Here is a 23,390-nt window from a genome sequence, read left to right on the forward strand (position 1 = left end):
CTAGAAGACGCATTTCATAATTTTTCAAAAAACCAAAAATCCTAAATCGGTATCTTACTCCACCAAAAGTACACTTTTTTCAACGCGAAAATGTTCAGGCCTCTCTTACAATTGAAAATAAAGAATATCAATCCTTAGTTTGATCCTTTATGTCAAAGACGCATTTGATAGTTTTACTAAAAGACGCCTTAAATAGGTGTTTTACTCCTCCAAAGATGCCCTTGCATTAACGCGAGCGCGAGGCTCCACTTAAGAAGTGTTTCTTTTATTTGTACAAGTAATAAATTAATTTGTTTTTTAATACTTCTTCTCATAATCGGACAAATCAATCGTTAAAATGAGAGTTAAAGAGTTTACAACAAACAGCGTTAATAATAACCGAATATGTATTTTTTAATAATCAAGATTAACATTGAAAAGAATGTTGTTTCACAAAATAAAAAATAGTGAATGAATCACAATTACTGCGAATCAAATATTCAAATGCAAGTTCATCTTAATAAACCATTACCGATAAATAAATAGATTACAAAGAAAACATTATCAAAATTACATGCACGCTTCTTGTTCTTGACTATTAAATAGGTATTTGAACTGAACTAATTTCTTTAAATATGGAAACTATAGCAAACACGTGGTTTTAAATTTAAAGTACGAGCAGGTACTCTTCATAAATACCATACCGGTGAGAGCATTTCCCAGAAACTACAAAAATTAGATATGCATCGGCAGGAAATACCAAGATATAATTTTTTTTGATCTACTTCAGGTTTTGTACCTTAATTTTTCCAAATCAACAGTCTCTAATATTATTTTTTCCGACCGAATGATTTATCTAACTAACTAAACCATCATATGGAAAATTTACATATTGATAATAACCCCCACACACGACATATTATATATGTAGTCGTATTATGGTCTACCTTCGAGGCTAGTAAAAAATGTGACGCATTTTATACGGAATTATGACTACCTGCTGCCGGCAACAACCGAAGAACGACAACATTCTCTACCATTCAAACACGTAATTTTCTCTTATAACAAAACTCACCATCTTTCTCGCCCAGCGATCGAACAATGGTCATGATACTCGGAAGTTCTTCAGCCAAAATTTCCGCCGGTGCTGTCCGGAACAATTCTTGAACTATTCTGGCGACCATTTGACTGCAAACAAATACACATTTTTGTAAAAACAATCACTTTTGTTTCAAAGTTAAAAATTCAGCGACCACGTGGCGTACACTAAGACGCAACACGAAGAATTGGCGGGAAAATGATCACAAACATTCAGAGAGCGTAATGGTGCGCGCGCACAGGATGCTTACGAAAGCGCGAATTATAATTTTCGAAAAAATTACACCGAAAAAGAATGATTTTTCCAATTATCGAAAAAACCGTAAAATCATGTATACGAGAAATATCCAATAAGGTCGAGTCATGCACACACACGTTTTTAATGCTGATACGTAATTGCGATATCCGACTACAAACCGGTGATCAGCGAAAGCCGAGTTCGCGGTGCCGTCTCTATTGGTCGCGAAGTCTCCGCCCCGCGGAAACAAGCCTAAGATGGCCGACCGTGGACCTGAGGATAATGTAATCTACGTCGCAAATTTTATATTTGGAAATTTGGCAAAAAACACTAAATTGTGACATTTTTCCAAGAGGATATTTTCTTCAAACGAAAATGTAATAAATGAGGGTAGAACAGGGTGGCATTTTTAAATTAAGATACAAAGCAGGTACTTTTTCTAAATATTTTACTAGAAAAATATAATTTAATTCTTAAATAACACTTTAAAAAAAACATATATAAATTCTTATATTACCTAGTGATCTTTTTTCAACTAAATCAAAAACAAAAACATTATTATTTTTTTCTTATTTTTGGGAATCAAGAAACCTAATGTTACATATCATGAGCAAATTGATTCAGGGTTTTATTTAAAATTCATATTTAAGAGATTGCGATTATTCCAGAGAAATGTGACTGCAGCTTCCTAAGAATTGTTTGTAATAAGTAACAAAGCAAAAACAAAAAACATTCGCATAGTATACTCTCATAGTAGTTTTTGAAATTTTATGTCTTTAGAAAAGTGAATAGTTTACATTTCTATGTTTTATGATTATCCAAACTGCTTTTAGAAGTTCTAGGAATATTAAAACTTGTAGGTAGGTTATGTATGTGTGTAATTCATTCTATGGCTCCATTCAATCGCAGAATTTATTGAAATTAAGCTTTTCCAAAAAATTTTTTTGAGAAAAGAATGAAACATGTTTATTATAAACTATTTTTTATATAACCAAAATCAAATACAAATTTAAATAATTAGAAAAATGTCAAATTAATTACATTTACGTTAATTGGTATATTTTTTTTACCTTTAAAAAAATTCGAATTTTTCGTATTATATTAAATTCAATGATTCAAAAGAACACAAATTATTTATAATTATTATTATTAATCATGATGGCACTTTAAATAAAATTTATTCAAAAGATTTATTCAATAGGTACAGAAACGTATAATTTCGACCTTTGTACATTTCAAATATTTAAAATTTTAAGGATATTGTTTTTGAATTAAAACTAAAACAACCACCTACTTATCCTATACAAACTGTCACAAAAATCTGATGATTTTTCTACCCACCACGCTCAAAAACATCGGTTTCACATAAGACTATTGTAACCGATTTTGGCACTGACAAAATAAATGGCAGCAATATTATTTATTAATCTTCTTTAAAGCGATTTATTTATTGTATACAATAGGTATAATACTAATGTCTATAAATAATTTTTTCACAATTTAACTTTTTTCCCCACATCCAAAGCTCGACGATACTAATACTTAATACTTGTTAAAACAGAAGCATTTGATAATTCTTGTTCTGACAACTTTCAATTAGCGGTGTTTTCTGAAAGATAAATTATTCCTGATCGTGACATAGACATAAAAAAAATTTCAAAATAAAATCAAAACTTTTCATTATACACGATGTCTCAAAACTCGCGCACTGGAGAAAAATATCACGTACCAACCAACAATGCGTTACCAAAAAATGTAAGCGAAGAATTTACTTGAGTTTGCGTAACAAAGTTACCAAACTTTTAAATCCACCAATTCCTAAAAGGTTGTTGGCGACATTATTAGAAAACAAATCCGGCTGTTAGGTTTCAAAAATAATACCAGTTTACCCTTAAGTTACAAAAAATGTACGGCTCACTGTAATTTTGACACTGTTTAAATTGCCTTTACTTTACAAATCAAATAACACAGTAATCTACTCGTTGCAAATCATGTAGGTACAATGGCGAGGATTAAATTTTGGTAGTCAATGTCATTGCTTAACATGCTGTCTTGTGAAACGAACGTGTGGATGTCAAATAGCTTGCCTTGAAATTGACGGAACTTATTCTTACGAGCCCCAATTGATCAGTAATCTCAACTTCAAAAGATCCTCTCTCCAGCATAGAAATTATTTTCACTTTGTTGAAATTAGAGACTGGCCACAAAATAAAATATTTGTTAATTAATTTTTGGCGTGGTGTTCTAACAATTAACAATCAATTTTGAAAGAAAGTTGAAAAAAGACAAAATTACACAGGGAAACTATTTTTGAAAAAACATTTCAAAAATAACATTACCTACCACAATTTAATGCTCGCCATTGTACATGAGTATAATGGGAACGCTTACCAAATAATTGATAATTTTTCAAAATTCGATATACCTACAAAGGCATTGGAAATTCCACATTTTCCCGAATATTTTCAGTGCTATCTTCCTCAAAAGCATTTAGAAATAGCTTCTCCCTTATTAGTCCTTTCTCAAACAAGCGCACCACCAATTTCTTTTCTATTTGGTACAAATTGTTTGAGCTCTTGCATCCTTGCAATTGCTCTCAGTATTACCTTATGATCTGAATGGTTTCGTAATCGAAAAATAATCGCTGCTTCGCTGAGCATCGTGGTCAGACTCTTCGAAAATCTTAATTTCCAAATAGTCAGCAGTTATAAATATGAACTGTTGATTACATTGTAAAATTAAATTTCACAATAGTTTGACATTGATAATAAAGAAAAACTAAAAGTGTCAAAATTACAGTAAGCCAGATATATTTTGTAACTTACAGACTGATGATTTGAAACCGTAACAATGTTGCAGTAATGCAGTAACACCTCGAGTGCCCTTCTGTGATTGGTGAATTTATAAATCTCGCTATTTTATTGTGCGTGCAAGCTGCAGAGGAAAATTTTTCATCATATTTGATGATTTCAAACCTAACAATTTTACAGGAACACCTTGCAGTGCTCTTCTGAGATTGGTGGATTTAAAAATCTCGCTACTTTATTATGCGTGCAAGCAAAAGTAAATTCTTTGTTTGCATTTTTTGATGTTTTTGTCGCCAGCGTTTGACATCTTTCTCTGAAGTACCAGTTCTAAAACACCCGTTATTTATATGAATGAATGTATAATCAAAATTAGAATACATACAGAAACATTTTTAAACTCTTAACATAGCCCTACGTTCAATTTAAAAAAACAGATCAATTCATTGCTGTCTTTCAATGATAGTCTCAGTAACCTGTCTACAATTTAAGAGTAACGAAATAAAAAATTGCTTTACTTAGATGAAAATGATGCAAGACAAACAAAATAATTACAGGCAAATAGAACATGAAATAGTTCACAGTAAGAAAAAAATTATAGCAAAAATTTTCTGAAAACAGTAATTAAAAAACAGACTTTTTTTCTAATAAGCAGAAAATTTTGTTTCGCCTTATATTTTTGATTTTTTTGAAAACGCTCTATCTAAATACGATTAAAGATAAAAAAAATAAGTAGGTAAGTTGTATAGTTGCTTTATAAAAGTAGACAGCTCTATCTTCAACAGTTTTAGCCTTACAGACAATCGAAAGATGTTTTTTTAATGAAAACATTTCGCTTGTATGGGTGATGGTGTGTGTGTCTATAAGAAGCTATTTAAACCTAAATCGTTGAAAATAAAGGTATGGTGGTGCCCTGGACTTTTTTAAAGCAAATTTAATTCTCTAGGTATAACTTTACCCTTTACCACTATTTTTCTATCTTTAATCGTATCTGCAACGCTTTAAAAAAATTCAAAAACATTAGACGAAACAAAACTTTCTGTTTTCAATTTTTTTAATTATTGTTTTCTCTTATAATTCAGTGTTAAAAAAAATTATAAAAAATTTATATAGGTATAGACCAAAAGAAAAAAGTCTCTTAATAAACATGGGTCCCCAAAGTAACGTTTACGGAGATATCGAATGTGAATTTTTTTAGAATTTTTACTAAAAGCTTCTCTTTTTTGTTTGAACAGATTGCAAATAAATGTTTTAAAAAACGAATAATCTTTGATATCTCCGAAACCGTTATTTTGCGAACCCACGTTTATTATTATTGTTTTGGTCCGTACTATTACCTCCTGAAATATTTTACAATCTTTTTTTAACACCTTGTATATCAAGTGCATTGAGTATTGCCGGAAATTTTTAAGTGACATTTCGGAAACGTCGACATACGTTGTAAAAATACACAAATAAAAAAAAAAATGTCAAAAAAAGTCGTATTATGAAGCCAAATCTTTAAAATTATTATTATTAGAAAGTGTCAAATTTCAATATCAATCAATATTTACTTTTTTTTGTATGTTAAAAAAACAGATTCTCTACACGACTCTTCATGCTCTGATAAGTGTCAATCACTAAATGTAAAAAAATATATCTTTATTCTTGACTTTTCACAGATTCCACAACAGGATTAATGACAATTTTAAGTTTTTCAATTACCTACTACCGTACACCAGGAAGTAGCAGCGAATTCGATAAAATTCCCATTAATGCCACTACAAATTATCAACAACGAAAACTCGAGTGTTTCATTGCCCCAGGTCATGCAGGATATGTGAATTCGTCGTCGCGTCGTCATTCAATTACAATACTGAAACTAGGGGTGAAACGAATATTTCCTTGCTCTTGTCGACGTATCAGACGGGTTGTTAAGCGCATTCTGACCAATAGGAAACGGCAAACTGTCTACATGACCAGGTGCACCCCGTACGTTGATTTCCGAAAATCTATGAAAGGCCCACAATAAAATGGCGACATCAAACTACCGATGATGATGATGATACAATGCAGAAACGATTTGCAATCTAACTGTACAGTACCTATCAGAAAAAAACAGTTAAACATTGTCTTGGAAGCGTCATCGATACCTACATACGTTAGGAATGCAAATTCTAAAATTAGATAGAATAACTTATTAAGGTATGACAATGCTACATACCGATGTGAAATGAATCAAGAATGATATCACTATATGAAATTGAACCGTGCCTAGAAAATGATATAACTAGACGAATCATGAATGAATTTCTGTTCACTAACAATTTTTTAAATAAAAATAGCAATTTTTCAGATGACTGACTAAAAAAATCATTAACAGAACTCGCAAAATATTCAATTCAAAGAGAACTAAACATTTCTAATACCTACTTCATTTTGAAATTTACTTCATAATGTAGGTATCTCTTACTTTCCGAGTTGGGAGGTTAAGTAGTGTTTTGTTTAATAACGGTAATAATAGATTAGAACACTACTTGTAACTCTCCTACACTATAACAAGTTTAGTTGTTTCTTATTATTCACACGTCATGTGCCAGACCTAGATAATAATAGTATCAACAATACCTAATGATCAAATAAATAAATAGTACCTAAAATATTTGTTTTTTTATTAAACCCGATCTGTTCTTAACATATTTTTTACATCACAAACAATGTCCATAACAAAGTGTTGAAACATAATATTGCAAATAGAAATAAATCATATCAACTTTCATAACATGAAGCGATGAAGAAATTTATTTATTTAACGTTTTATCTTAAATATAGCCAAAGAATTAACACTAGAATTGTTCTTCCAACATTTGAAAACATTAAATACCCACCCAAAACTGTACTGACGCATTACTAGCATTCTTACGTGTATGCGTAATTTCTTTACAAAGTGACATCTGCGCCCAAATAAATGCCAAACTCGGCACAACTCAACTCCAAACCACAATTTTACCTTAAAAAAAACCAGTCGACATATAAAAAAGGGTAAAACAAGGAAAAATTTATTGTTTAGTCTCAGAAAAATAACGATATCATTACGGTGTAATTTTACATAATGTGATACAGTAGTGGAATTGTATACACGATGACAAATTTACCATTCGAGAAAAAATGTAAGCATTATTGTAAAAGCCTCGCCGAACGGTTTACCACTAAAGTATGAGACATGATTGTATGACCTGCTGAAAGAATGCAGGCCTCAGACAGAATCACAACACGACCAGTCAACAACCTCTCGTTCGTTCAGTAATACACAAACAACATGCCGGAGTCGCGGTTTACCCTTGTAAAAATTCGAACCAAGCACAAGCCAGTTTTAATTATGATCCAATTCCAAATTTTCGATTACTTACATTATAATCTATAGATAAATATTTTCTACTCTGAGGTCCGAGAAATTAAAAATTTTGTCCTCTAAATTACAATTTTTTTTCGATGATTCCAAATCTGTATCAACTTTTTTAACTTCACAAAAAATGTGCATAAATTCCTTTCTCCCACTTTCTACAGTTTCATGATACAGATTTTAAAAAAGCAAAACAAATGTTTACCCATTGTAGTAGTAAATTAAAAATCCCATTGCTAACAGCAATGTGAGTTTTCTTGTAGTTTACCCACTGTGAGTAATGTAAAAATAAAATTATGAAAGATGTATTAATGTAGGTATTTTAATATTCATGCAATGTGGAGGTAGTTATACAGGGTGCGGCAGAACTCGCGCACCAGAGAAAATTTTCAAGTAAGGTAAGATACCAGGAACCTGAAAAAAATGTTTAAAAAATTCTACCTGTCAAAAAATTTTGAGATTTATTTTTTGACATTTGACATTTTTTTTATATATATTTAATGATACTGATGTACTGTATATGTTTTTTTTACAATTATTTAGTAAAGGGACAAAAATTTTACCAATAAAAGCCACAAATAACATTGAACAGAGTTACAATTTATGATACAGCTTCCTTGTTTTCTCTTTTACTAGCCTATAGCAAAAAAACTTGGAAAATTATTTTTCCAACAGAAATAAATAGAGTCAAAGTGCAAACTTTAAGCCCTCATAACTTCGAAATTTTTATAGATAATTTTTTTTAACATTTTTTCCATGTTCTTGGTATCTTACCTTATATGGCATTTTTCTCTGGGGCGCGAGTTCTGGCGCACCCTGTATAAGCAGCTTTTTGACTAAAAGTTCTCAGATGCGAGTAGATAAAAGAAATTGTACAAAATTGTCTCCAAACATTTAGAGGACAAATAATCCGACTTTATCGAATTCTTGTAACATCTTGTGTTAAATAATATGTAATGTATAAGATGAATCTTATTTAGGTCTGCCTGTCTATATTGAGAATTATTAATTATTATGTATTAATTAAAAAAAAACTACCAATGCGATTTTCTCCAATCACACTTCTCTGGCTAAACTACCACCCATTTAACGTGTCATTTTTCGACCACAAAATCCTGAAATTTTAAAAAACCCATCCACGCCATTGAATCCATCCATGAGAATCCCATTGAAATTCTTGGAATTTCTCGGTTCGTTGACCCATGACTTACTTACAAGTCGTGCGAACTAGTTACTTCGTTTTACGTTCGTTTTTATGCATACTGGAATTAAAAAAAAATATCCACGACCATAACATCCGGTTTCACTCTGAACCACCCTGAAATCACGCGCATCCACCATCTCTAAATCCCCGATTCCAGCAAACCAACAACATCCCAAACATAACTACAACAGTCGATACGCAATTATAATCGCACTTGTCTATGAATGAGAAACAAGACGGAAGACGTACGGTACCATCAAGGCCGACCACGGAAACGAGGTCGTCACGGTACGCAGAAATCAAACATGGACGACCTTCTTGCCCCAAGAAAGAAAAAATAGTATTTCCCCGAACCACCGACTAAAACAAAAGCTCGTTTCTCTTTGTCGTGTCCCAAATGGTAAATAAAAATACATCATCGTGTAAAGTCTGCGCGAGTGTGCACCGACTCCGGCGCGACTTTCATGAATGAAGAACTCGGTGTGAGTGTGTGGTGCGTCATCATAGTAGGTTGTGCGCGCCGTCATAGCCGCCTAATTATTGCAACATCATGACAATGTGCGTCCGAAACCAAAACATTACAAACATCTCAGTTATGCGCAATTAAAACTCTTCCAAGAGAAATAAAAGAAAACGGAAAGCTTGTGTTTTGTTTTGCGCCGTCGTTTATAACGGAATATACGCCGCGCGTATAACATTCCAACTATACGCGCGTTTAGAGTCGTCGGATCTTACCTCGATCAAGGCTAACGAATAGTTTCCTGTGATAGAGCATCCTGTCAGAATCATGTGTCGTGTACACGTGTTTTGAGACACTACATCCTGTAGCAACGCCAACAACACGCACATATTTTTTTACCAACACTGAATCAATCAGCATTTTTTTCGCGACTTCGAATCGATTGAATTCGAAATTTAATCGACGTTCAAATGCGTAAATAAACGACGCGCGTTCCCTACCCAAACGCGTTCGAAAACGACTGAAGGAAACGGCGGGACTTGCTGAGATGGCGCAGTAGTCGTCTTCTTTGGTGTGGTAGGGGCCGGTGCCACCCCGGCATTTATTTTGGACTCGCCCGCTCCGGAAGTTGGATACGAGGAATCTAGTAGACTATGATTTTAAAGCTCCTATGATGAAACAATATGTTCCAAAAAAATCTGGGCGGTCGTACGCAAAGGCCGGATTTTGTTAATCGATAACGAAATGAGAAGAGACGCTCCATATTTTTTATTATTAAAAATAATACATTCGTTTTCGTTGCGATCAATGAGTGCGCGGAGTTTGTATACGTGACGTCAAAAGGCGCCACACACAAATTACGTCACTGTAGATACTTGGAAAATTATTGGTCTGTGTGGGCAGGTATACAGGGTGAGTCAATAAACTTGTCGTTTGAGAAATATCGTGGAAATTCACTCAACTGTCCAAAAACATTCGAGACTGCGTAAGAAGTACAAAAGTGTGTTTGAAAATTTGCGACAATATATTTTTCTAATTAAGTATACCTAATGCATCGAGCAAAATTAGAACCCCCAAGAGATTTTCATGTTAAAAAAAAAAAAACAGAAAGTTTCCCCCAAATTATGGGATACACATAAATCTGTTTCAAAACTCGCGTCCCAGACAAAAATGCTACATGAGATAAGATACCAGGAATATGAAATAACTATTTTAAAAAACTCTAAATTTGACATTTGTCCTTATGTATATTTACATTCAAGTCAAGGTGCAAAAACTTTGCCAATAAAACCACAAATAATGTTAAATAGTTCAGGATACAACTTCTTTGTTTCCTCTTCTAATGCCTAAACATGTAAAATTAGTTTGCCAATAAAAAAAAATAAGGTCAAAGTGCAGAATTTAAACCAACATAACTTCGAAATTTTTATAGATAGAAGTTTTTATTTTTTTTATTTTATATATATAAACAAATTCGATTTGTTCCACTTCTGCGACAAAGACAGCGCAATTAAATTAAAAAAGAAATTGTGGTGAAAACAAAACGCGAGTTATTTTTATTTATTGATTACTTACTGTCGTATTAACAAGAAATTAGTGCTTACGATTTAGGGGGATATTCGTTGCCATAAATTTGGTTAGGTTGGTTTCTGGTGACAAAAAAAAAAAGATATCTGGTGCCCCAGAACATGAAGAGTTTTTGTTTTTCCCTACCAACCCCTTTGTTTAAAATTGGTCCCCTCTATCTGTACTTTCTGAAAGTGATGAGTGTTTGAGAAAACGCTTTAACTAGAGAAGAGACATGGGTCCGACCCATGGCATCTCTTCTTTTTACCTGCGTTTCTAAGGAAGATGCTCCTGGACACGCTCCTAACCGCCTATATTCCCGGCAGGATATAGGCGATCCCGTAAAAAAAAGAAGAGGAACAAAAGATATCGCAATTATTGTCAAATTTAGGTTAAGTCACCTTGTATGGATAACTCAGTTGATAGTTGACATAATACGTCAACAATAACAACGGGTAACCAACCTTAGGCATTCAAAATTACTTCTGAATATTCTAGTTACAAACAACATGAAAAACGTATAATTTTTCTAAAAGTTCAAATCCGAAGTGGTAATTTGTTGTTGATAAATGGGTATTTACCATTTAAGTCACATGTCATTTATTGACATTTGTCACATCTTGGAAAAGTAGGTGCTGTGCTAAGTACCAATTTATTTTCCTATAGTTTTAACCTCAAGATTTGTTGATCAGTTACCTGTATAATATCATTTGATAGTTTTTCCAAAAACTAGCCTAAATCGGCATATTTATCCCCCAAAAAACGGAAGCGCTATCAGGCTCCTCTTAAACTTGAAATATTCACAATTTTGTTGGAAAAAAACTCCTTGAAAGTGTATGATTGTCGTTGCCTCGCCCTGTATAAGTCGTAGACCCAATTCTCAGAAAAGAGGTCCAAACACCGAACCACTCTCATCGGCAGGTTGAAATGCTGGCACATTCCTTGAGTCGGCGAGTTAATACAGGATGTTCGGAATTTAGTTTCACAACTCGATCTTTGGATTTTTCTCTCTTTTATATCTCTAGTACACTTTTTCATCATCCCTTCACGTCGATGGCTCTCGTTCGTTTCGTGCTGAGGACGAGACACACTACCGATGATGATACTAGGGTCCTCAAGATTTAAGGTTTGAAAATCGATAAGGAGTCAAGGGGGTTCAAGGTCTGTAGCGCCGCCTTCTGGCGTACGGCGTCGTCGCTTGTGTACAATAAGAACCCCGTTATATAACAGACAACTTTGAACGCATTCAACTTGGGCGGCCCCTGGGTCAATGCCACCGATGCACTCGCCATTACCGCTCTTGGCGTTCATTCGTCGGTGTTGGTGACAGGGGACCCGTTAATTAATCTAATTGATATTATACTGAGAATATCCTTTCAAAGTTTCGAATACAAGCCGTTCGATCCATTTCAATCAACAAAACATTTACAAAACTGATGAAATTTCGTTCAATGAATCTAGCGTAGATAATTAGTAATGCGTCACTTTGACGTGGAATGACCCATATGCGTTGGGTCAGATAAAATGATGTTGCTCAACAACGCTTTCATTCAATAAAAATCGCGCTATTCCTCTACTACCTCATTCATGAATTTACCGACACAGATGATTGTTGATGCAAACTCAAATCTACGAAAAACACCTCACCCTGTATATATTCAGAAGGCATGCATTACGCTCATTTGGTTACCGCCCTACGATTAGGAATCGAAGAATGTTGTATGTGGAACAAGTTTACCACAAGAAAAATACAATAATAATTAAACAAATAAAGCAACTTTTATTATTCTTCTGATCCTTAATTATTTAAAAAACAACTCGTGATAGTATTTTTAAGTAAACAAGTACTCAATATCAGAGGATAGTACGCCCCCAATAAAAAATGAATCTTATGAAAACACAATCATGTTTCGTCAGTGTTGGCGTTTACTTGTAACTTCCTATCACTTAACCTTGATAACATTTTGAATACAATGTTCATTCATAAATCCTGTCGTTTTATTCAGATCTACGTGTCATCGTGAACACTTCAAATAAAAACAACTTTCCTTCGAACTTCTCACAGGGTGTTCCATTGCAATTGAAATTTGTTTTGAATCTCATAATAACATTGAAGAAATGAGCAAACATGTCCCCAAAATTCCCTAAACAACGTTCAAATGTCCACTTGTATGCTATTCGGTGAAAAAAAATGTAAAAAATTTCTTCGATCCATGTGTGTGTGTGTGTGTTTATAAAGTGTGCAAAATCCTGTTCAGAGAGAGTACGAGTAGCTGAACGCGAGCTTGAAAACAGTTCAAGAGAAGAGGGTGAGGAGTGCGGGCAGAATGTTTGTGTCCATCAAGAAGCCTGAGGGGCATTCCTCAATGGAAAGAATGTCCGGCGACCCCGCGAATGCACCGACCACAAGGACGCTGGTTCAAGGAGATACCAACCGATGGAATGTTACACTTAGTGCGTGGTTAATGAACTAATGGGCCCATTCTAATTTACCGATGTCAACAAATCGGAAGTACTCGCCATATACCGGATACTAAATTATAATCGATTAAATGTTCTCTTCTTGTTTGTTTAATTTTTGATAAAAAATTCGATATATAAATAGTCTATTTTGTTTACTAACGAATTGAGAAATAATGTATCAAATTTAATTTTGTTGTAATTTTACAAAATCAATTCATATGCCAATAAATAATAATAATCGGAGGAAATTTCTTCTTTATGTTTGAAGTTAATGACCTGAATAGAATAATACGGATTTTATTTTGTCAATAAATGAAAAGTAATAATGACTTGATTAATTTCAAATTAGTTATTCGTCCATAAATGTGTGTACTTGGTAATTATAATAATTTCTAAGACAGTTATTTTTCTTTAATTAAAATTAATCAACGATTAATTAGAACCGTACAGCTACGTAATTTATAACACACTAATAATAAATAAGGTAAAAGTTAAAAAGCAACAAAATTAAAATTAATTAACAATTTGTAATTGTTAAAAATTGATTAATTCAAACAAAAAACAACTACATCCTATTTAAGCAAGATGAATTTCAAAAGTTAAAAAGGATGCCACATAACATGTCTAATATCTAATTGTTCTCAATTTTTAATTCAGTTTATAAAAAAGGTTTCAAAAACTATAAATACAATACTAGAAGCTGCATCAAAATTCAAAACTACTTCACCCAAACACCTACAATTTATTCTGCAATAGTGAACTGTGAAAATTATTGTATTTCGCAAAGTAAACGATGTCATTTAGCAAAGTAGGTGGCAAAAGAGGTTTTCCGTATAATTTAGCACCGTAGGTGGTCTGCAATTTGTGCAAGAAAAACTCAGTAGAAATTTTTACGAATCAAAAGATGAATTATTTATATAATAACGCCATTATAATCAGTGTAATTTCTTTTCATGTAGTTTTTATGAGCGAAAATTCTTCGTCTTTCGTCACTTAACACACTCTTTGATTTGATCGTGCGTCTTCCGTCAAAACAAATTTGAAATGGTGTAGACTGTATATAGAGTAAAGTTGTAGGTGGGTGCGTCCCCGCCGTCATAGGGTACGTCTCCGTTCGGATACGAAAAAAAAACTCCCTCTTGCTATGGTTTTTCGGTCTATGGTCTGTTATGAAAAAGGATAGCGACCGACCGCGTCGAACAAATGGAATTTGTAAGCTGCAGGCCGACACACAAATCATCAGGTTGTGTGGTGTGATGCTTTCCCACGGTGTTCGCCTTCGCCCCACGCCGTGTCGTACCCCGCGACCCGTTTATCCCCAACTTCTTGAGCGAAAACGACAACAACCGGAGGCGCTAACATCGACAATGGTCTCTGCTTTGCTGATGGCTTGCGCTTCTTGTGAAAAAGAACCAACTCGCCTTCTTCTACTACGTCGTAGGAAAACGCGGATGCCTCATCTTGCTTAAGAGCTTGGTGGTTTGATTTGGTCGACCGGATTGTTTGTTTTTTCTACTCGACAATTTTGAATTATTTGTTATTAAAGTGGTAGCAATACACGATTGGTTCTTTAATAAGTGTTTTTGTTTTCATGTTCATTTATTAGGTACAAGTAGTTGTGTCGTAAAAACGTAAGCATTTTTAAGTGGCTGCAGATGTGTCAAAGAAGACCGCTCTTAATAACCAAAAATATTTTTTTTACAATCTTGAAAAAAGGTGAACTTCACACAGTGATATTCTGTGAAGTTCGAAATTAGTCAGTTTCTTATTAAGGGGCGAAATTCGTGAACAGTGTGTGAAGTACTAATTTCACACAGTGGCAGTAAGTAATTTTCTTTTTCATTTTGTAAAAAAAACGTTTTTTATAATTGATGTGTGCGAAACTGTTTTAAACAATGCCTTTTTGTCTAGATCTTCGGCATCAAAAAAAAAACACAAATATTTTTGAGTTAAAAAAAAAACAGTTGTTTCGCATACCTACTTAATTTGAAAATAAGTATTTTATTAATAGTTAGCATGGTTTACTATAATTTTTAAGTAGTAAATTATTGGCAACTACTCATAATTTATCCCTCTTATGAGAGAACTTAAAAAATATGCGAAATGATGAGAAATATGAATTTGATATTCTAAAACAAGTGTTGTTTTTTAACGAAAATGTCAAACAGCCTCAACTTTGTTACCACTAACTAGCAAATTCATTCGTTGTACTTTTAAGAGTTGGCAGTTCCGCTTTTAAGTTATTCTGATAAAAATGTCACTAAATGATTTGGATTTTGCCTTCCGAAAAAAAATGTTCGTAAATCTGTAGATACCTCTTTTAAAAACTTCTATCGCATTATATCACTTTTCACAATGTTTTCTCGGTATGAAAGTTTGGCTCTACATTAGTCAGTAGGGATGCAGTTGTCTTCTTCTAGACAGAAATCAAATACATATTTGTGACCTATTTCACCTTAAAAAAATAATTGCGACGTTAGTGAGGCAATAGAATATGATTTGTAAATTGTAAATGCATACTACATACACCTCGTGCCATTTCAATTGCCACACTGGCAACGTCGAAACTAAGTTTACTAAGGTGAAATACAGTCAGTCACAAAAGTGTTCATACAGTGCGAAATTTTGGTGTTATTTATTACTAAGACATTTAAAAATACGAATATGCCATCATCTCAAAAAAAACTTGTCACAAAATTGCTGAAATCACTGCCCGTATGAAGACTTTTGTGACTATATGACTGTAGGTCACAAACATTTAATTTCTGTGTAAAAGAAAAATCTGTGCAAAAATTTGACTACTGACCAATTTCATACAGATAAAACAAATAAAAGTGACAGAATGGTGTTTGAAATGGCACAACGTATAATACATGTCGTGCCACCAGTCGTCACTTTTCACGATGTTTTTTCTGTATAAAAGAATGGATCTTCTTAGCTCAAAATTTGTCAGTAGGGTTCAGTTGTGACACAGATTCTTCTTTTACACAGAAATCAAATGGTTCAGATCCATTTCACCTCAAAAAACGCAGTTGCGACGTCGCCAGGGTGGCGATAGTTATGACACAAGTAATACATATGTTACTCGCAAATGTAAAAAAGTGTCACTTTTATGTCTAGATTTACTTAAGTACTTACTAAAAGTTATACTTTTGTAATTAAAATATCGCACTTCCAGTGGAATAATGGCGTAAATTTCGTGTTAAATTAGCTTATTCACAAAAATTTAAAAAACATTCCTTTGCCCAGTTAGGGCCGGTTTTTCAATCGTTAGTTAACCTCTAGTTAGTAGGTTTCTATGGAAATTTTTGCAATTTAACCAATCAAAATGTTGCATTTTTAGAATTTCAAGAAGATCTATTCTTTTATACAGAAAAAACGTCGTGAAAAGTGACAGCAGTGGCGATGGCTGGTGTGGCACGACATGTATTATATTATATTATTATATTATATATGCCATTCCAAACACCATTTTGTCACTTTTATTTGTTTTAGGTGTACGAAATTGGTCAGTAGAGTCAAACTGTTGAACATATTTTTCTTTTACACAGAAATTAAACTGGAGGTTTAAATTTCAGTAACTGGGCACCAGATGGAAGAAACTCTTTATACAAAGTGATCCACAATGAATGAATCTGTTGGCAATCGTGACTCTAATTTTTAAAGATTACCATTGGAGTACGCTTTTGATTAACAACAATTTCATCATATATTTGTCAAGCAAAACCGTATCCGGTTGCAGTGTTTCAAATTATTAACAAAATACTTTCAAATCTGTTTCTGGATCACTTCGCATTACCCACTTCTATCAATATTACGCTACAGATGCGATATGTCATCTCGAACAAAAGTGTCAGTTTTATAATGTTTGCGAATATTTTTTTAAAATTTATCATGTGAATATCGTTTTGATTCATACATGGAAGGTGGGGAAAATCGTCATTTCCATAAAAAAAATCGTCTAAAAACCCATTTTCTTTCCTTTTCTGGTAGTAATTCCTCGAGTTACTACGTCTCAATCGTCACGTATGAGCAAACCAGCCTTCTGGTCAAGGCCTCGAGCGAATTATCTCGTTCGTGGTGGTCGTAGTGATGGTGGTGGTGCGGTGGTTCCAACGACCATCAACAACACAGCGCACCGCTTACGGACTTTAAGCCGCTGCGCTGCCCGCCTGCTGGAGGAGGTAAAAGTATATAAGAAGAGAGAATTCCTGGAAGGACCGGACTGGTGCATACATGTATGCATATCCCGCTGCAGCGGCGGACAGACACTCCTTGGTCATTGCCGCGGTATCGGCATCGGCATGGCCTCAGCGGCCGCATTCTTGAACCCCGCACCGTGCCGCACGACACCCGCAACACACCATCATCCTATCTACAGACTACTGCGCAGTTACTACGAAATACTATCGTCGTCGATGCTGCCTTGCTTTCCCGCCGCCACGCCATTGTTGCACAAAGTGTTTTGCCTTCGTTTCTTCTTTCATGGCAAGAGATGCGAAAAAGAAGAAAAAAAACCGTGATGATGTTAACGATGGGCACGTCTGCGGCTCTTTTTTGTTGCCAACTTTTTTTGAAATTTCTTGGAAATTAGTCGATTCAAAACGCCTCGTTTAAAATAGGGCGCCATGAAATGGATACGGAGGGCTTTACTCGTCTCTTGGAGTAGACGAACGATGAACACCCAGCCAATGACCGTCACCGGATGCGAATGCATCACAACATGAGTTTTAACGGCGAATTACTACTACATTGCCGTACTACGTTTGATACAATAATACGTAAACAAAACTTTCCGGTACAAAAAACGCCACAAGTGTACAGTGGAACCACAGACACCAAAACCTGTACAAAGTTTTACAACTTTGAACATGATAATAATTATGAATTCTGGTAACAGCTTGAGGTTTCATGAAAAAATTAATAAAAAAAAATTATTTGATGAGATTTGATATTGCAAAGTGAAGGCAAACGAAATACAACAATTTATGTACCTGCTAATGTTTTAAAAAGCGTACTAACTCGAAGTTGATTTTCTGTCCATTGGAATTTTACTCTATAAAATACTAACGTGTGGTCCTAAGTTTTTTTTTTTTTATATATTCAGAGCTTTTTCAAAACTCTTTATTTTTTTTTACTATATTAACAATTGATAATATAAACCACAATAAATAATCCATAATCAAATTACTGAGAGTAGACCATTATTTTCCATAACCCTCAGCTTTCTTCTGATTCTCCTCTGGACAAGAGCAGGATTGATTTCTCTATCTAAGCTTTAAAAAATTGGACATGGCAATTGTTCCTAATTTCTGGTTTCCCATCTCTCATCGAACATTTTTCTATTCAAAATGGACCCAAACTGTTCAGTTGTCTATTTTAGGTACAAAATTTATATCATTTTGGCAGTTTGTAACTTCTTTACCCTAGTGGCATGAAGGCAAATCAAGTTAAAACATTACATCAACATTGGCATTGATGTGTATTTAAAAATTCATCGACTTTGGAGAGACATCTTTGAATATAAGTGGTCTTTAAAACAGCGAATCTTCTAACTAATTTTTGATATGAAATACCAACTTTTTTTTTAACAGCTTCAATCAGTCTTTGTTCCCTCAAAATTTTGAGTCCACCACATTTGAGCAAATTAACACAGGATATACTCTCCTCGCATTCCTTTATAGTCCAATAAATTGTTGTTACAGAAATATTTTGTACTTTATAAACACTTTCACGCATAGGCATTCTCCCAACTAGATGTAAATGGCTTTTCGTCGTGTCATGCTGTTATAGTACAAATAACATTCAAGAATCGTTAAGCTGTCAATGTCACCCTAGTATCATCACAGGAACATAGGACTGTTAGGAGGTTTTAACAGCCTGACTTTTGCTTTAACGTCTAACTTGTTAACAGGTTAAATAGCTAAACCTTCACATGTAGACAACTTCAGAATTTTAAAATTAAATATGGTAATTTAATAGTAAGAAAAACATTGATCGTGCCCCGTGCTGTTAAGGGCCATAACGACCGCGGGAGAATTAAGAAAATTTCTTAGATACACAAAAACTAGACGGAGTCGAAACATACATTTTTATTATCGTTGCCGTCGATATTCTTGATCTTGATAAATTGGCATCAGTCCACACCCGCGCCTGTTTCTGATTCTTAGTCCATGAAAGTAGCACTCATTGGGATAGGGTTGCCAACCGTCCCAGATTTCGCAGGACGTTAAATGTCTTATATTTTACGAATCAGCAATATCGTTACAGGACAATATTCTCAGAAGGCATTTCTTGTGTGCAACTTTTCTGCGAAACTTGTGTGATGCGCCGTAGCAATAATTCTTGTATTTTTGGCGTTTTCAAAAAAAATATTTGTTGTTTAATAGATAACTAAAGCTATAATTTAGAGATTCCGTTTTTTGTATTTTAAATAACATGAATTAGTTTTAGTTTTTTTGTAGTGTTTTAAAATAAAAAAAATGTCCTGCTTTTTTCAAATCCTTGTTCTGCGAATTCTAATTTTGCACTTGGCACACCTAATTGAGAACAACGCTTCCTTAATCGAAGGTAATCATGGATGATCTAATATTCAGAATATTTTCTATTTGAAGGTATAAGTGATTCGGCGGTGTTCTTTCATTATTTGCTTCACAAAATCGATGTTTTTGAGAATGGCTTTTGTAGAAATACGATCCGTGTGGAGTTCAATTACAAAGATTCATCTTCCTCGCTTAAATTCCAAAAAACAACTGAAAACAGTTGTCTTCGATGGAGATACATTTTTGTGTCATTAATTTAACTCATTACTCGTCTCTATACTTTAAATGGCATCTGATATTATGTGAAAGTTGAAGGTAAAAAATATTGTATATTCTAAAAACACTCATCCAAAAAAATTAAATATCGTTAGATGAATTTTTTGTCCTAATTAAAATATCATAATTTGAATGGTCGTTCATTGTATGTAAAACACTTGTACATATGCATACCGCATTGCAGTCACTTTTATATGTATTCCGAGCTCATTAAATTTCGATAGTAGAAACTCTGACAGGTAATTTAATTACCACATCATAACGGCAGTTAATTGCAAAGTATCTAATCAACAGACAATAATTTTTGCCAACTAATCATACACACGAATGCTTGAATTTTTCATATTTTGGTCAAAATAAAAAAAATCGCGCCTCGCATTATGTATAGATTGAGATTCGAATAAAAAAAAAGATTCTTAAAATTCAACACATTTTAACAAATTCCTAAGGTTTATTTTAAAACTTTGGAAAAAAAAACCTGGAAATACCAGAAACTTAAAAATTCCCCAATAAAACACCTACAAAATTCACGACAATGAAGTCTGCAGACAGATACAGATGCGTACATTGCGTAGGAGGGAGCGCCTTTCTATTTATAATTTTGTTATGACTGAGCCCCCCTGCGAACATTTGAGTTAAATTTAACGTAATACTCTCACCTATTTCAAAACCAACAAAAAAATCCTTTTTAAACTACTGTCTACGTTCTTTCCCCCTTATATCTCATCGTAATTAATACCGCCTTCCCCTTATGTCAAAAGCAATTTTTTTCAACATGCCTTAAAGGCACTATCACGTTTACAGCCAATTACGAGCAAGCACTGACCCCACATAAACCAGCACCTACCTACCTACTCGACTAGAAAAACAGTTGAGGTAAAACACACATTTTTCAATCCTACAGACCAAAAATAGACGCAATCAAAAGTGCAACGCCCCCCGGGAAAATTCTCACCCTATTCACAAAAACGTTCACCTTTCAACTAGTAAAAACAAAATGTTAACATTTTTGCAGCTTGCACGTCTTGACGAAATAAATTGCTCGTAGTGGAGGGATAGATGGTTTCGGTTTATTTTTGGTGTTAAAATGTGCAACATCTGCGCGTGCTAAGGATATGGGCATTATTCAAACCAAAAAGAAAGAAAGAGGCACGTACCAACAGATCGAAAGAAAATTCCTTCGACGAGCATTTATACCTATGTATACGTATGCAGCACCTGCCCAACTAAGCAATGATTTGAATTAAATAAAAGAACTGCATATAACCATCAGAAAAAGGTACCACCTGCCTACGTGAAATCAAAGACAGCTGTCGTTCGTGCCGCCACAAGACGTTCGACTAATAAAAACTCAATTTTTTCCGGACTTTTCGGAAATATTTTCACCGAGCAAAAACTAAGTATGTAGTAAACAAAGACGATAATAATTAAAATATCGATTTATTATTGAGGCCGACATGTGCCACAAGGCAATTATCGATAACTTAGGACATAATGAAAACAAATGAAGGAACAAGACACGTGACCGGAAACACAGACATGATTACACGGACCACCTGGCAGAGCAGTGCTTCCAAAATACATGTTGTTTGTCCACGATTGTTTTCAACGAAACAAAAATCTTCAACCAAGAAGAAAGATCATTCCGGAGGTAACAAAAGAGATATTTATACAATGGGTAATATAATAAGCAATTAACGCTCAATCTATTAGGATGGCAACATTTAAAAGTAAGAATGCATCAACCTTGGATGAATGCAGGAAGGCCGCGCGGGGGCGCCAGATGCGCGCCAGCTGCTGGATGGAAGGCACGAGCCAGCAGCTGCCGATGAAACCCTCTCCCATATATCTAATCTTTCGCCCGTGTTATGTGCCAGTGTAATGATGACCACCTAAACACCTTCGTTACACAAGAGTAAAAACAAACTGAAAAAAAAAACATAAAATTCGGACCAAAAACGAAAACGAGTAATTTTTGTAATGATCGAAGCTAATTGGGCTTTAAGATAATTTTGTTATCAATTGTTGGTTCTTAAGGCTTCAATTACAATTGTAGAAATCGTAATAGAAAATAAGAAAAAAAAAACAGATTTTTTTAGAACAATGAACCTACTCCATCAGGACGTACAACGAAACACAGAAATAAATTTACTTGAAGAACCTTAAAATCAGCGAATACTGTCAACAACAGTCTTAATATTTTGCTTAAATTTTAATTTTATTTTTTTAGTCATTAATTCTGATAAAACTGCTTGTTAAAATAAGAAAATTACGACTAGGAAACACCAGTGCAAAATGTTTCAATAAGCTCAAATTTATCAAGAAATAGAAAAATTGTGGGTAATTCATAAATTTTCGATTATCGACATTGGTACTTCGGTGGTAGAAGACACTTTATCCAGAAGTATTAACACTGGAACAAACTACATAAAAATTTACTGACTAATTTAAATTGATTACAGAAGCCTTTAAAAAATAATATCTAAAACCTCAAAAATAAGGTCTTTCGCAATTTCTTTTTTAAAACTATGTATGTCAAAACTAGATTTTGGTTTATCGGTTTCATAATTGCTATAGAACACCAATCAGTGCTACCTTAGTAACTATCGAACCGATCAAATTTATCTAATGCTAAATTGTTTCAGAAATCGGACACAAATCTCTTGGAACTTTTTTCAAAAAGAACGATACGATAGTCTGGTTCAACATTTATTTTTGTAAATTAGTTCTTACATAGAGAAATTACCGTATTCATTAAAAAAAAAAACTCAAGAGTGCTTCAACAAATATTTTGCTTCTTTGATTAATTCATTTTTACCACGGTTCAAAAAATATGTACAATAAATCTATTTGTTTTTTCTTTTAAATATGTATTTCAACTGGTTTGCTCCTTCCATTTGCATTTGTTTTCGAAATTAGAAAGTTGTCCTAGTGTAACTGTTTCAAAATTTCAGGATATTTTTGAATTGGCGGTGAAACATGTCATATTTCAAAAAACTGCTATTCTTTTAGAATTTTATTATAATATAATTTATGATCTGACCTCTCTACCTAACCAAAGTATAATATTTTAGACGCAATTTCGATGACGTCAATGTCTGAAGGTATATAAAAATACATGCAGTTTTTTCGCATGTAAAAAAAACGTCAGCACTAAAACCTCCCTTAAAAAGCGAATCTAACAAAACCGGAAGGGTGCAGACCGAAGAAGATAGGAAGGGTAAAAAAGAACTGCTGTGGTAAAACTGCATCGCGTGCAAGCTGTTGGTACGGGGTTGAGGTTCTACCACACCTGCTTGTAGCAGATGTGCACGTCTACACACATCCTAAGGTCCCGTCTGATGCATTCAAGTAATATTTAAAGCCGCTATATTTTCA

At 33.9% G+C, this 23,390-nt stretch overlaps 1 protein-coding gene across 4 annotated transcripts in view; it reads right to left on the minus strand.

The window, feature by feature from the left end:
* LOC123014708 (serine/threonine-protein phosphatase 4 regulatory subunit 1-like) overlaps window positions 1–23,390 on the minus strand; it is a 45,038-nt gene that overhangs the window by 11,177 nt on the left and 10,471 nt on the right. For 3 of the 4 annotated variants that reach the window (XM_044413949.1, XM_044413950.1, XM_044413951.1), the window contains one exon: window positions 1,055–1,167. In XM_044413949.1, coding sequence (XP_044269884.1) covers window positions 1,055–1,167 — 113 coding nt within the window. Of the gene's footprint in view, window positions 1–1,054; window positions 1,168–9,440; window positions 9,669–23,390 lie in introns of those variants that run through there. The other variant, XM_044413952.1, reaches the window with a different exon arrangement.

Source organism: Tribolium madens, unplaced genomic scaffold, assembly GCF_015345945.1.
Source record: "Tribolium madens isolate multiple individuals breed KSU strain unplaced genomic scaffold, Tmad_KSU_1.1 Scaffold_97;HRSCAF=244;Tcas5.2_LG3a, whole genome shotgun sequence".
NCBI classification, from domain to species: domain Eukaryota; kingdom Metazoa; phylum Arthropoda; class Insecta; order Coleoptera; family Tenebrionidae; genus Tribolium; species Tribolium madens.